The sequence below is a fragment of the Gavia stellata genome, chromosome 16 (genome assembly GCF_030936135.1).
Source record: "Gavia stellata isolate bGavSte3 chromosome 16, bGavSte3.hap2, whole genome shotgun sequence".
Classification (NCBI taxonomy): domain Eukaryota; kingdom Metazoa; phylum Chordata; class Aves; order Gaviiformes; family Gaviidae; genus Gavia; species Gavia stellata.
This window is the reverse complement of record NC_082609.1, coordinates 3,316,662-3,331,512: the sequence shown is the minus strand read 5'-3', so window position 1 is coordinate 3,331,512 and position 14,851 is coordinate 3,316,662. Positions and strand designations below refer to the sequence as shown.

The 14,851-nt window shown below is 42.0% G+C and overlaps 1 protein-coding gene across 1 annotated transcript; it reads left to right on the top strand.

The window, feature by feature from the left end:
• The first annotated feature begins 943 nt into the window (after positions 1–943).
• On the top strand, positions 944–8,028 carry C16H5orf15 (chromosome 16 C5orf15 homolog). Its single transcript, XM_059825406.1, has 3 exons — positions 944–1,043; positions 4,048–4,673; positions 6,442–8,028. Exons 1-3 carry the CDS (start codon positions 944–946, stop codon positions 6,571–6,573), a joined length of 858 nt encoding a protein of 285 aa, XP_059681389.1. The 3' UTR covers positions 6,574–8,028.
• The last annotated feature ends 6,823 nt before the right edge of the window (positions 8,029–14,851 follow it).

Sequence of the window (14,851 nt, the reverse complement as noted above, 5' to 3'; positions counted from 1 at the left end):
ATTTTTTCCTATGTAAGCAATCAAGGTGGGTGGTTTGCAGATGGCAAGAGGCTGTGCGTACAGGACGTGCCTGATGAGGCAATGGCGTTACAACATAGACGGGTAGATCTGCCTCAGCGACAGCCTGCTAATTGCACAACGTTGGCCGTCTTCCCTCTTACCACAGGCTACTCCTATTTCCTAGTATGTCTTATCTCAAACATTTTACTTATCACTCTGGAGGAAGTAGTCCTCGTCTACATTTCACCAATCCAAACAAATGGCATGCAACCAGCTCACAGTAACTTGGCTCAAAATTAATTTACGTTCCTGTATGCTGTGCATGGCTTGTGTTCTGTGTCCCCATAAGCCTTCGACTCCTTCTTCTTGAGGCATCTGTATTTTAAAATTTGTTCTCCCTTAATCAGCTTCAAGGTTTCTCTCAGGGCTTGCATCACCTTGCTTGGGGTGAGAGCAGGAATGCGTTTTCCCGTATATCTATGAAATTCTGCAAAAAGCGTTTGTGAGCGGTATAGCGCAAAGCCCAGTCACGCACGCGGACACCGACAAACAGCATCCCCGGGCTGTGGCTTTGTGTGGAGGGCCCAGCGCCTAAGGTCACCCTCCGTCTGAAGGAAGGAGAAGGAAACCCCCTGCTTTCTGTCAGGGGGCTGGACGCGCTTCCAGCTCCCAAGGCCCTGCCCGCTCAGGCCGCTCTCTCGGGCCCCGGCAGCCCCAACGGAGGTGCCCTCCTGGGGCACCCTGTGCGCGGCCCCGGGGACCCCCTGTGCGCCGCGCTCCCCTCAGCCCCTGCGCGGCGCCTTCCGCCCAGGCGCATGCGCGGCCCTGTCACCGGCGGCGCGCAGGGTTTCCGCCCTCCCGCGCAGGCGCCGTGCCCGCCCCCCACCCGCGCGGCGCCGGGGGGCGGCGCCATCGCCACGTCGGTGGGGGGGTGCGCGGGAAGATGGCGGCCGCCGGCGAGAGGGGCGTCCCGGCGGGCCGCGCTCTCTGCCTCCTGCTGCTCTGCGGCTGGGCTCTGGCGGCCCGCGGGCAGGAGGCCTCCGGTAAGCACGGCGGGGGGCGGGCCGGGCCCCGGCGGCTGGCTGGGTGGGGGGGCTGCGGGCGCTGCGCGACCGCCCCGCCAGTCTTTCACCGGACTCGTCTTCAGCGCTTCTGGGCCTCAAGGTCTCTGCGGCCGCGCAGGGCCCGCCGGTGGGGCGCGCCTCGGGGCGGCAGGGCCCGGCCCGGGGAACGGGCCTCGGCCGGCTCTTCGCTTTCTGAGGGAGCTGGTCCCAGCCAGCGGCGGGAGTGAGCGCTGCGGGAGGAAGCGGGTGTGCGTGGGACTGTCTCGCCGGGTGTTCACCTGGTTTTATTGCCACGAAGATCAGTATAGCTGACTGCTTCACTCATCAGGCTTAATAGTGTGTTCTAATTATTCTAGTTGGGTGCCTGTTTTTAGCCCCACCCCCCCAAGCTTATGTTATTCTGCAAGTTGACTCCTAGTTAAGTCCATTTTCTTTCTCCCACTTCCCTTTGTCCTCTAACTGTAGTCAAATGCTAGTAAGAAATACGTATTTCAAGTGCAGTGAGTTCCTCTTTGTTTAGATGGAGTATTGGTTGGGCAGTGAAGAGAAAGGGAACTAGAAGGAAATGAAGGGAGCTGTTTTGAGCTGGCAGTTCCTTTCTTGCTTGTCAGTGTATCCAAACCAGCTCTATTTGTGTTGCCCCTCACCTGGCCTAATGGGTAGGCAGTAACGAAGGAAGAGGTTCAGGATATGGACAGAAACCTGTCGGAAACCAAAAGTTTTTAATTTAAAAAATCATGGAACAGCTTGCTTTCTAAAAAGTAAATTTTCCTGGAAGTGAATTTGATGCTGTCAGATGTTTTTATGTATAGTGTTTACTAGGAGGACTCTGTTGCTAGTTCTGTCACCGTGATTGAACATTAATATCTGTTTCTGAAGCTGAGGCATCTGTGGAGTCCAGGCACTACGTCTAACATCATCTGACAGTGTTGTGTAACTGTAAACAGTGCAACCACCGTTCAGAATGCCAAATAGTTTTGCGTAGATGTCATAAATCAGTTGTCGTGTAGTTGCTAAACTTGCTATTCCTATTGAAACACAAAATGACTTCTTTTAGGAATAATAGGAAAGTATTCTTTCTCACTCTGAAGCTGCAGCATTAGCTGGTGGGAGTCCCTTGCATTTAAGCATACATCCTTCTAAAACTTCCATGTTAAAATGAGTTTTAAGAGTTTAAAATGAGTTAAAAGAATAATTTGAAGTGTAAGGATACATGCAGTGTAGTTCTGTGGGGAAAATATGCTTGTTTGTATTTCAAACAATTTAGCTATTTCTCTAATACTTTTTGTCTATTTTGTGAGGGTAGCAGTAAGGTCTACCTACTTCACTCGTAACATGCCAACTAGCTGTAAATCTGAAACTATCTTGCAGCTGCCTTTCCTCATATTTGTCTCCACGTATGCAATTAGCTGGCTTGACTCCTGAGGGGAGATAAGAATTCCCTAAATTTGTTCTGTACCAGAATTGAACAAGTTAATGTTGATATGATAATTCAGACTAGTTGTTTCTTCAACAACAGTAAGTGCGTTAAATGTGAAGTAGTTTACTTTGAACTTTAGCAGAGCGGCACCGTAATGTCTAGTTCATATGGGATTAGTTGAGTCTTCTCTGTTTTACAGTTGGTTAAAGAGTAATTCATACTGGAAAAGTGTACCATGTAAACAAGGAGTCTGTTGTAACTGATCCTCTGTAAATATACATGTTTCATGAATAGCATGATTCAGTGTCCCCTGTATAATATTTTACTTATGAGTAATTTGACGCAAGCAGTTGGTTGAATTCTTCGTTTCTAGAATCTGTAACTTTCCAGTGAACCAGGGAGCTCCTTGGGAGCGCTTAATGAAAGTATTGTTACTTTTTTAAAATAAAAAAAAATTAAAAAATAGTTTGGCATGCCAAAATACAAGGCAAGTATGATTCCACTATTTAAATTATGATGTGTACTGAAAGTCTTTTAAGGTGCCTCCTGTTTTGAATCTGGAAGTGACGTGCTGTAAACGTGAATAGTTTGCTCTCTGCTATTTTTTTAGGATTAAAAAAACATTGGCTATTTATAAAATCCCTCTGCATCTTTTTTTACCTTCCTTTGGATAGAGAAGAGGGTGATGGGCCCTGCATGTGGTTTTGATGCTCACCTTGTTTTTTACGTAGTTCTGCAAAGCCATCCTAGCATTGGAGAGATTATGATTTGCCCAAGGGTGCACTGTCACGTAGCACTGTTGCTGACTTTCTTAATTGTAATAATTTGCTGCTGACAAAAGGCTTTCCTACAGGAGCATATGCAGACAGATTGTTCTTTCTTCAGCTTTGTTTTTTACGTGTGGTTTGGGGGTTTCATTCGAGTTAATGTAAGGTTGGAAATCTTTTCCTGTGTCTACAAATTCAATAAAAATTAGTGCCTGGGAAGAGATACTAGGACCTTATGTCCTGACTGAAGGAGACATTGCAGCGTGTTCTCATTTTTTGCTGGCAAAATATGCAATGGTGAAAAATTAAAAACTTGAACTGCAGGAAAAGCTTTAGTAAGAACTTCTTCCTCTGTAGACCTCAGCAAATTCTGTGGGAGAAAGAGTTTGATGATGGAGAAAATACTAATCACATATGATTCTACAAGACATCATAAATCCACGGAGGGAGGGAGGTCATGTCTCAAGTTCTAAGTCTGGAAAATATGCATGCTAAATTTTTCAGGGACGCTTTGGCATACTAGTGTAGAAAGCACATGTTTCCAAGCTTTAATTCCTGTCCCACTCAAGACTTCGCTTTTGAAGTTGCCAAAGTACAGGAGTATGTATTTCTGCCTATGAATTCTAAAAAGTTTGCAGTGTGAAATATGCCCTGTGCATCATATGATTTCTTGTCTATAAAGTAAATGCCTTGCAATAATTTTCATTTATAGCTGAAGTTATATATATATACATATATACACAAGAGAAGTTAGTGCCTCGTGCTTAATATTGACTGTTTCTCAACCTTTTCTCAGATTCTGTGCGAGTGGAGATGCTTCAAAAAAATATTTCTTCTAACAGTGAGAATGAAACACTAAACAGATCCCAAAATTTGACAGACAGCTTGCAGAGTATAACCCCAACAAAAAAAGAGGCAAGCCCAACAAAAAAAGAGGTGTTCCCAACAACAGCTAAAATCAATTCGGTGACTGCAGTAAAACCATCTACAGCAAAAGGTGATTCCCCGCCATATGTTCTCTCTCATGCGGTGACTGCTAGTCCTGTATCTCAAATGGATGTTGATGCTTCTGAAGATACTAGAATTGAGGAAGAGGATCTTCTAACAGATTTGAAGGACACACTAAATAGTTCGCCACCCATCATAAAAGAGACTATGGAGTCAGATGGAGGAGATGACTATGGTCCTTATGAAATGACACCGAATTCCAGGTACAACCCAGACCTCCTAGAGATGCCAGAAGACGATGACTCTGACACCATTAGTAACTACAATGAAGAGATCAAGTCCCTTGATGAGAAGATAAAAGGTGTTTCTGTCACAGGGTTGGAAGAAGAAGAAGACAGCCATTTCTTTTTTCATCTGGTTGTAGTTGCCTTCTTAGTAGCTGTTGTTTATGTCACCTATCACAATAAGAGGAAGGTAGGTATGCTGCAAAAGGTTGAGAGAAACAGCTTTAGTATTTAAAATGAAGTTGCATTGCCTTGTATACTTTTTTAGTAAGAGGAACTTAACTTTTTGGAGAACGAAATCTTTGACTGCTTAGTCTTGTCGTGTTACTAATATGCAGATCATTACTGTCATTTTTATCTGCACAATGAAAATGAACTTGAATCAAACAGATTGGCAAATCAATTAATTGATGACATCAGTAATCCATCAGTTCAGTAATGGACACTGGCAGTGTACAACATGAGTTCTATAAATGAGACCTGAGCCAAGTCAAGTGAATGTGATTGAGTAACTAATTTGGTTTCTGCACAGGGTTATAAACAGCAAATTAAGGAAGGTTTAATCCCAAATGGCGTGGGAATGTTCTTGTTCTGACTGTGATAATCCTTGTAATAAGTATTCGCTTTAAGGGGGTCTTTGTATCATAGATCTTCTGAGGGCCTAACTACAAACTTTTAGGACATGTTTAACACTCTTTCCAGATTTAGAGAAGCCCAAAGTTAGTGTTTTCAGGTAACTGTTTCTTCAGTACAAACTAATTCCCTGTATCTCAAAAGTAGCTTGCTTAGTGTTATTTCACAATATATTGCTAGCATAGAAAACTAACTCCAGCCCAGCCAGGCCCAGTACAGATGCATGCACAAATTTGCAATTAAATCATAGTTTTTAGATATGAGGAAAACTTAGTGTTTATCCTTGTAGAGAACACTAATTTGGTCAAGGATTTGGGGGACTCTGAAAAGAATACAGCTAAAAAAACCCCAAAACTTCTGCTTTACAGTGCAGTGGCATATTGGAATGTGGATTGCAAAGTCTTTGTAGGGGAAAACGTTGAAGACTGTTTGTGTTACATTTGAAGATTTAACTTCGAGGGAAGTTCAAATAAGTGATGATAAAATGCCTTGTCTTTGCTACATAAGTGAGGTAACGCTTGTAGTGTCATTTGGTAATTGAAAAGCTGTCTGTTGATACTACTTTTTAGCACTTAGAAATAATTTTGGGAACAGAAAATACGCTAGTACTTTAAGTACATAGATAGTGGCATGTTTTTCTGTGAGACAACAGTCACATTGGTTTAGGTTCTCCTTTTTCTTTCCCTGTGCCCACTTACACCGTTCCATTTCTCCTTTTGCCAGTATTCTTGCCCTGTCTAATCAAGTGGATTCTTAGATGATGTCGCTAAGAAACAAGGCTAGATAGGGTGAAGATAAAAGACATTTAAAAATCTGATGACTTGAGTGCTTTGATTTATCATACAGCCTGTTTAACTGGTCTGGTGTTGTTGCTGAAGGGGGCACTGAGCTGTAATGCAGAAACAGTTTATCAAATTACACCACTGCTGCTTCTGTTGCCTTTGTTTCAGCACCAGTAATACAATTATTTTTAACAAGGGTGAAATGCCAGAATAGGTAAGATGAATAAACTAACAAATGTCACCATCTGGGGATAGTTTAATAGCCTGTCTGTGCAGTACTTCCAAAGCTACACACATATCTTTGCTGAAAGAGTTATGGGTTCAATGCCATGTATTTGCCAAACTGCAACTGAGGTTGCCAGTAAGTGGGTGGCAAGGGCGGTATGGAAGTGGCTGACTACTAGTGCCGTGTTTTATAGCAAGAGTAATGCCATTGCCAGCATCAAGGGGTAGAACTGCGGCATCAATAGAACTGTTAAGCTGCCTATCAAACCCGAAGTGTTTCTCCATAGCATTATGTAAGCTGGCTGCTTTTTCTTTCAGATCTTCTTACTGGTCCAGAGCCGAAGATGGAGGGATGGCCTGTGCTCTAGGACAGTAGAATATCGTCGTTTAGATCAAAATGTTAATGAAGCAATGCCTTCCCTGAAAATAACTAATGACTACGTATTTTGAAAGCACTGTGATTTGAGTTTGCTGAACTTATCACTCTTTGCCTGCCTAGTCATGTAACGATATTCAGGTATTCTAAACACGCTGCTTGTACTGGAATGAGATGTACTCTCTTTGACCTGGATGTTTTTGAGATTAAATCTCGTGCAAGATCAAGGGCATGATACATCTGTTTGCTACTTTGGTCAGGTTTTATATCAACTATAAAGATACAGAGTTTAGTAATTAGTGCTCTTTCCATTCATTAAGCATCATCCCTTCTGTCTGGAGCAGTCTTAATAGTGGTAATACGAAAAATAAGCGTAAAATATTTTAGGTCTAATAAATTAATGACTTTGGCATCACTAAATCAAATTAATGATCTCTTTGCTAATCACTTACATGGCTCATAAATCCCACTATATTGCAAATTTAAAATATAATTACTTTTTTCTATGCTTAAATCCTGATGCTGCAAATCTTTCATCTTCTTTTTTTTTTTTGGTTCTGTTTTCTTGTTGCATAACTTGATCCTATTTTAGGCAGAATAGCTAGCATGGCAATTTCATAATTTCTGTATGTGTTCATGCAGTAAATAATTTAAAAGTAATTATGTAGCAACCATTTTATTTCAGGAGTTATATACCATATATTTCTTTAAAATGTTCAAGATCTCTGTGAAGGTATGCAGCTTCTTGACTGTCTAGTTTTTTTCTCTAATGGTATTTATGACTATTTCATTACCTTTGTAATTAATGAATGGAAAATAAGCCTTGTTGAGTAATCTTACTGAAACATAGATAGTTGACAGGCTTTCAATACATTGAAGCTTTCTGTTGAAGTTTAAGACAGCTGGGAAACAGTTACGTGGTTTGCTATATTACAAGTGGGGGAGGCCTGACAATGTAAGAATAATTTATTTTGTTGTTACTCTGACCCAGGTAACAGGCGGATTAAAGTAACGGTGTGTGGGGCTGCCAGTCTGTGAACAGCACACTCTAATTTTTGACAAACATTTACGCATTAGTGTAAATCAAGTTACTGGTACAGTAGGGGTTTTTTTTACCTTGTCTTTTGTACTTTCATTATTTATGTTTTCATGAGTTGTAAAATATAAAATCTTAGTTTTCTGTACATTCTGTTTGTGATTTAGTTTTCAAACTGATAAATATGTAAATAATGGTGGATCAGAACCCCGTAATTAATGACTTGGTATTCAAGTAGTTATGTAACATTTTGAAAGAATCAACTTTACAGCTGTTGGCATGAGGAGTCTGAAGGCATGATACTATCTTACAAATGAAGTGCTGAAAGTTCTAAATCCTACTGTTAAATGCATTCTTTCATAACCACAAGCAGTAAAGCACAAACAAAATATCCCAAAACTCTTTTCTTGCAGTAATTTTTATCGTATTTGGACTTGTATCACTTAATATTTTGAATAAGGTTTTTAAAATAAATGACAATAATAACCTTGTGTTTTTATCTTAACTGTTTCACTGCTTTTATACACTACCTTATGATAAAGAGCTTCCTTATGCATGGGATTGGACAACCAGTTCAAACCCATCTTTTCTGTGACTGATTAAATTCACTATGTAGGGGCTGTACGGAGTTTTGTTTTATGCATCTGTTAAATGGTATGTAGGGTAGATAGCAAAGCTTAAATGAAATATTTTAAGCTGTAGGAATTAGTAAGTTCTTGAACAAGTAATTTTTTACCTAGTTGTATAATTAGTAATCCTTGTGGAAGACGCTTGAAACTCTTACCTGAATGTACCCACATTGAAGCATAACACTGCTGTGGTCAAGATCCAAAGGAAAAGGTTACTTTACAAAGCTCCTCTAGGATGTTTAAATGTCGGAATTGGAGAGAAGGAGGCTAATGTCTTTGGACCCAAGAAGTTCAGTAGCTTTCTCTTTAAATAACATCCATAAAGTGCAGTGGGTTTGACATTAGCAATAGTATGTTCCCAACTTGCAGAACGCTTGTGGTTCCTTTCAGCTTGGTACCACAGGCCTTACACAGAACCTGAATGAGGTACTGAAGTACCCGACTGCACAGGAGTACAATGATGTCCGCGTTGAAAGTTTCATTTCAAATGTCATTTTCTCTTCAACCCATCCAGTGACTTAGGCCATCAAGGCAGACGTTACATTTTCAGCCACTTGACTGACTGTAATAGCTAGAATACTAGAAAATTAACATTGACCTAAAGTAGTAGAACTAGGGCATATTTTGTTGATTTCTGGAGTTCATAGATGTGTTATTCCATCTTGGATGTCTTCCAAATCTCTTGAAGCATAGTTCAACTGACCAGTCTAAATGTTTTTCTTCTGGGCTTTCTGAACAAGTAACAGTGTCCTCTTTAAGACTGTATATTAATATGTTGGTGGAAAAATCTTGCGTTTCCTTGCCCTCCCTCCCTCAAATTGTTTGTCCTTGTGAAAAGACTGTCTGTAGGGAGAGAAGGGTAGTAGCTTTCCAGCGTTTGAGCTGCTCCTTCCAACAAACTCACTCTGTAACTTTTACTGGAGGAGGAATGTACAGAGCTAATAACAAGATTGCTTTTTGTGAGCTTTTTAGGGAAAACTGTCAAAGGCCTGACATCAACTCAATTATTAAACTTGCTTCTTTGCAGTTTGTTTTGTGGTCATCACATTTTAAAATGCTTTTATGTTTAGCTGTGCTGTGACAATACTTGTCCCACAGATTTAGTATTCATTAGGTGCACCTAACAGTATTTAGGCCTAATGGACTGCAGCTGGCTTTGGCTGTACTGCAAATGTTAATAAATTCTCTTCTGAAATGTCCATTTAGCTGTCTTCTCTGAAGATGCTCTTGCATGAGGTTACCTTAGAGGAGAAAATCATATCTTGAGCCTTTTGCTCTTGGCAGTCATATCAGTACTGAAATCTTTTTTGAGTTAGGTAACTGATACTTGAGGTCATGAATTCATGGCTCCCACGCGTGTTGTCTTTAGCAGAGTGCAGCTTTGCCTCACTCCCAAGTTTTCACTCCAAGCGCTTCAGATGAGCAGTTATTCTTTCCTTGCTGTAGCTATTCTGCACATCCTCTGTATCTCACAAGTAAGAAAAATTTATTTAAAATATTTATATAATTTTTTTTTAATAAGCTTCTTTACCATTGGTACTAAGGGCAGCTTATTTGAGTGTTTTTAAATTCATAGGGAATTAACGTGAATTTGAAATCCTTGAAGTTCTTTAAAGAGGGGGTTTCATTTGGGGAATTGTCTAAATGGATTCACTTCTAGGATGTTAATGTGTTTTAAGTACTTGGGGTGAATCTTGCTCCATCAGGTTGGCACTGATTGTGGCAAGCTGCCCCAACAGATAGGTTTGGTCAAAGCAAAGCAGGTTTGTGGATGCATCTAAGCAAATTAATTTAGATAATGAAGTTTGTGGAATATCACTATTCTTAAAACCTGTCCGCTGCTGACCCACTCCAGCATTCAGCTAATAATGCCAGCATAACATAGAGGCTGCAGTACCGATTAACACTGGTTATTTGTGTTCTGAAAAGATGAATGCAAAATACTCACCTTGTTACCAAAGGTATCTTGCCATCCAGTCCCTGCAACGTGGAATATAATTGCTCGCCTTTGCTTGTAGCAAGACAGTACCAGAAACAAAGTTAGAAAATAGTGAACTATCACCTCTGCCCTGGCTAACAACTGTGCTGAATTGCTTCTCCAGTGCACTTGTGTGTCACTCTGTCATCTTGGTACTGTAAAAAAGGGACCGTACCCTTGTAGAGACGAGAGAGTTGAAATGCGCACAATGACTTCGACACTTCTTTTTTCAAGGATATTTTTTCATTCGCAATAGCCCTTGGATTGTTGCCTGAGCAGGGGGAGTGCCTTGCTGAGCTGGCTGGGGTAGTCGATAACGCTGTTTGCTAATAGTACCAATAAAAAGGGAAAGATTTCTCGTGATCCAGTTTTACAAGGGCCCCACCAGCACCGGGAGAGTGGAGCATGTGTCATCCGTTGTGCAATAAAAGAGCCATTTGCTGATGAGGTAATCAGGATTGAGCTACTGTTTTTTAATTTCTTTAATTGAATTTGCTTGTGGAAAATTAAGAGCAGGCAATCAAAAATTCATAAAGTGCTGAGATCAAATAGAGGAAAAAGCAAGCAGATTTATGTCAGATCTTACTAACAAGGAATGTCTTGATTAATTTCTTTACTGAAGAAAGGAAACTTTCTCACATTAAGGTGAATTATGACTTCCATCAATATTCTGATAAAAGGAATAAAATATTCCTGAAGAGCTTTCTGATTAGACTTCTCAGGATGAAAGTTGAAGCTCTATTTATGTAGGTTCTCGTTAGTGGGTGGGTTTTATGGAATGAAGAAAGAAATAATGAATAGGATAGTTTAAACAAACGATACATTTCACTTTTACTATGCAGGAAATCAGGTATTTTAAAATATTTATAGTTTAATTTTCATTTAGCACCAGTGCATATTATTCAGCTAAGTCAACTGTCCTTGGCTATTGCTCAGTTGTATACGGGGTGAATGGAGAAAGGTTTATCTGAGCAGAGTGGTTTGAGTTATGGGAAATTAATTTGCAACGTGGAGGTGAAAAATGTGATGTCTCTTAAATAAATTTAAATGCTACAAAAATAATGGAAAAGGGGTATTTCTGGGGCTCTAACAGACTGCTATTAATATTAGAAGGAGAAGGGGGATGCTTTTACAGCTGTAGCTCAGGCTTGGGAAATCTTTGCTTACTTTCCAAATAGGGAGAAGCACAGCTGCAGGCCAAGGTGGACAGAGCATCGGTCAGGGATTTTCCAAGCCATGGTCAGTTTAGGAAACCTGCGATGAGCCACCGTGGGTGAGATTTTATTAGCTTTTATTGTCTGTGAAAAGCTGGCACACTCAGCAAAGAGGAATCTGGCTCTCAGCTGGTACTCATTTGGGCCTCAATTTTCTGCCTAAACCTGGAGGCAGCAATGCTGCCCAGGGCTGGGGGGAGGAGGGTGGTGTGATCCAGCAGCTGTCCTTGCTCTGAAGGGGATGGGCAGGTCGTCCCAGGCAGAGCTCTTCTGCCTGAGCTGTGATCAGGAAGGTGAAGGTTGCAGGTGGGTGGTGGGATGGTCCTGCGGGTACCGCCGGCAGTGGGGTTGGGTTACTGAGAGCGCCTGACACCCCGAGAGCAGGCTCTTGCTTCCCCTTGCCACACCACGCTCCCCTGCTCTGGAAGGTAAGCAGGTTCCTAACCCAGGAAACAATTCCTCTTTCTTTTTGAATCTTTCTTCTTCCTGAGTTGATTTTCAGTCATTTTGGGCCACAGAGCTGGTTTACCATGCGGCCAGACCAGCATCAGAGCTGGCTCAAGGCAAGTGATGGGAATGTTTAGGACAGAGAGGGGGACGTTCCCCGTTCGGTAGCAGCAAACTCTTAATTTGCTTTCTTGTAAAGCTGCTACTAAGCTCTTGTAAAACCAAGCCCAAATGAGAGTGTTTTACATTGTGGAGTCCAGGTGAGTGACTGGTCGCTGCAGTCTCAGCACAGTGGTTTTAGTTGCTGAGAGGCCAGGCCAGCCTGAGGATTTGAGGTTTCTTTTTGTTTGGGTTGTTTTTTGTGGTACTTTTCTTGGAGGGAGATTCCCAAGGACACTCACCGGAGAGGCTAAGGGGTGGTGCTGCCCCGTCGCAGTCATGGTGTGGTCACGGTACCCTAACGTCACGGTACCTGCTTGGCCGTGCAGCTTCCCTCTCCTGTCCCAAATCCAAACCGAAGCTGCATTTTGTGCTCCTGTAAGGCTGAGCAGCTTTATGGGAGTGCTAAATCCTCGTGTAAGGCTGATAGAGCAGTAATCTTCAAGGCCGTATATCCCAGCCACTGCAAAGCAGCAGAACTAATAACATCATTCTTACACCCTTTCTTTTACAATCAATTGTCCTTTAAGGAGGAGTCTCTATACTGTTTTTTTGTTAGACTTTTTTGATACAGAGCGTGAGTGTCGTCACTGTAATAAAAAATGGTTAATATCAGAACTTCTCAGCTTCACTGTTCCCAATATATCTAACTAGAAAGGGAAGAATGGCATCTTTTCTGTAATTGGTCCTTAAATCATTATCAAAATCATTTAGCAGCCTCCTTAAACTTACTTTTAATTATAAGGTCTATTGCCTTGTTAAGTTACTAACACTGAAAATTACTAATCTTGGCAATTTCCTATCTTTATTAAAATGAAAATATGAAGGTCATGTTATCCTTATTGAGGTGCACTCATTGAGGTTTTATTAAAGATTAAGTGAAACCAGATTTAATCACTTTGTACTATTCTGTAAACAATGCTGAAATGGATGCGATCAAGCTATTTAAGGAAGCTTCTGGGGTTAAGAACTGAAGTTCAGGTTCACGGATATACCAAGGATGCTGAAATATTTCAAATTTAGGCTACGTGAACTGGGGGCCTCTTGCATTTGTTGATCACAAGGCTGGCATTCATTATCAGCTAGCTCTGCAAGGCAGTGGAATTCCGTGGTATGTTTTTGTTAGCACCTTACTGCCTTTCATCTTCCAGTGTCACATGGTGACTTGTGATGACTGATGGAGGTCCTTTTTGTCCCCACATTTATTTACTGTTTGTCAGAGGGGAAAATGGTTATGCTCTCCACGTAACCGTTCCCCCTCTGCAAGTGGGGGACAGTGAATAAAACTTTCAAAAGTACCCACATGGCATAGTTTCTGCGTTACAACAAGCTGTGATGACTCACTTCAGGGTTTATCTTTTAAGGTTAACTGATGCTTATTCTTAACAGTTAAGTCTCCAAATTAAATTGTAACGGGGTGACTGTTCTTGAGCTGCAGTCACTGGGGCAAGGAACAGCTGATTATCCTTTAAAACGGTGCAAACTGTTTTGAACGTCTAAAAATTGTCCTTTCAGTATTAGCTGACAAATTATATCAGTTAATCTAGAATATGTTTTCATTTCTAATGCACGCTGACTGTGAATCCCAACAGCTGGAATGCCAGATGTTCAGAAAAGGAGAATTATATTCCACGCTGTTTGGGGAGTGTAAGAAGGTGGAAGCAAAGGGCATAACGGCATCATGCAGAAATTAAGCCACAATCTCCCAAGTAGTGATGTCACATTTTCAGTTTAATTTGTGGGAAAGGTTCTCTGCATTTGAATGGTTGCTCCCTAGAGAAGGAACACTGTCCTTGATCCCGAGTACAGAGGGTTTGGGCTGGATTTTACCACAAAATGACAATAAGGCTGTTTGACACACGTTATCTTAGTGGTATTGGGGCAGTTTGAGACGCAACCTTCTTTCGGGCTCTTTGTTGTTATGTTTAGCTTAATATAAGGTGTGCAACTTTACACAGAGGTGGCTGCGGCGTGCTCACACGTAGCAGTTTGGTGACTCTGGGGGAGGTGGTAGCATCTGAAGTAGTTCCCTGTGGCTGCGTGATTTGTGACAAGGTGATTAGACGGTGGTTCGCTTTGACCAAAAAGCTTGCTGAGGCTCACCAGCAGGAACGACTGTCAGCTTAAGTGTCTGTCTGGGATCTCCTTCCTTATCTGGAACCAAATGAGGATGGTTCTTCCAGAGAGTAGTAAGATGTGAGTATTTCAGAGTCCCAATATCATCACCCCAGCTCTGAGTAAGCGGTGGAAAGCGCTGGAGCAACTATGTATACTTTATATACCGCACACTCCAACTGTTCGTGGCTGAAGCCTGTGGGACAGGCTCTTCTGTGCCATGTTACAGCTGAAAGTATGATCGTCACAGAATCACAGGATCACTAAGGTTGGAAAAGACCTGTAAGATCACCAAGTCCAACCACCACCCCAACCCCACCATGCCCACTAAACCATGTCCCGCAGTGCCACGGCCACACGGTCCTTGAACCCCTCCAGGGATGGTGACTCCACCACCTCCCTGGGCAGCCTCTGCCAGTGCTTCACCGCTCTCTCAGGAAAGACATTTTTCCTCATATCCAGCCTGAACCTCCCCTGGCACAACTTGAGGCCATTTCCTCTTGTCCTGTCGCTTGTCACTTGGGAGAAGAGACCAACACCCACCTCACCACAACCCCCTTTCAGGTAGTTGGAGAGAGATCTTCTTGAATGTGACATTATAGGAGTCCAGACTTACTCTTTTTGTCAGCTCCATGCCTGATTTCTCACTCTGGAGGTCAAGAAATTGTGAAAGGTTGGATGCACTTGCCTGACTCTCATTCTTCCTGCTACCTTAGCAGCTGCATGTTGGTGTGACAGGTTTAGGAGAGTTTTGCTGACTCAGGAGGTTTCCTG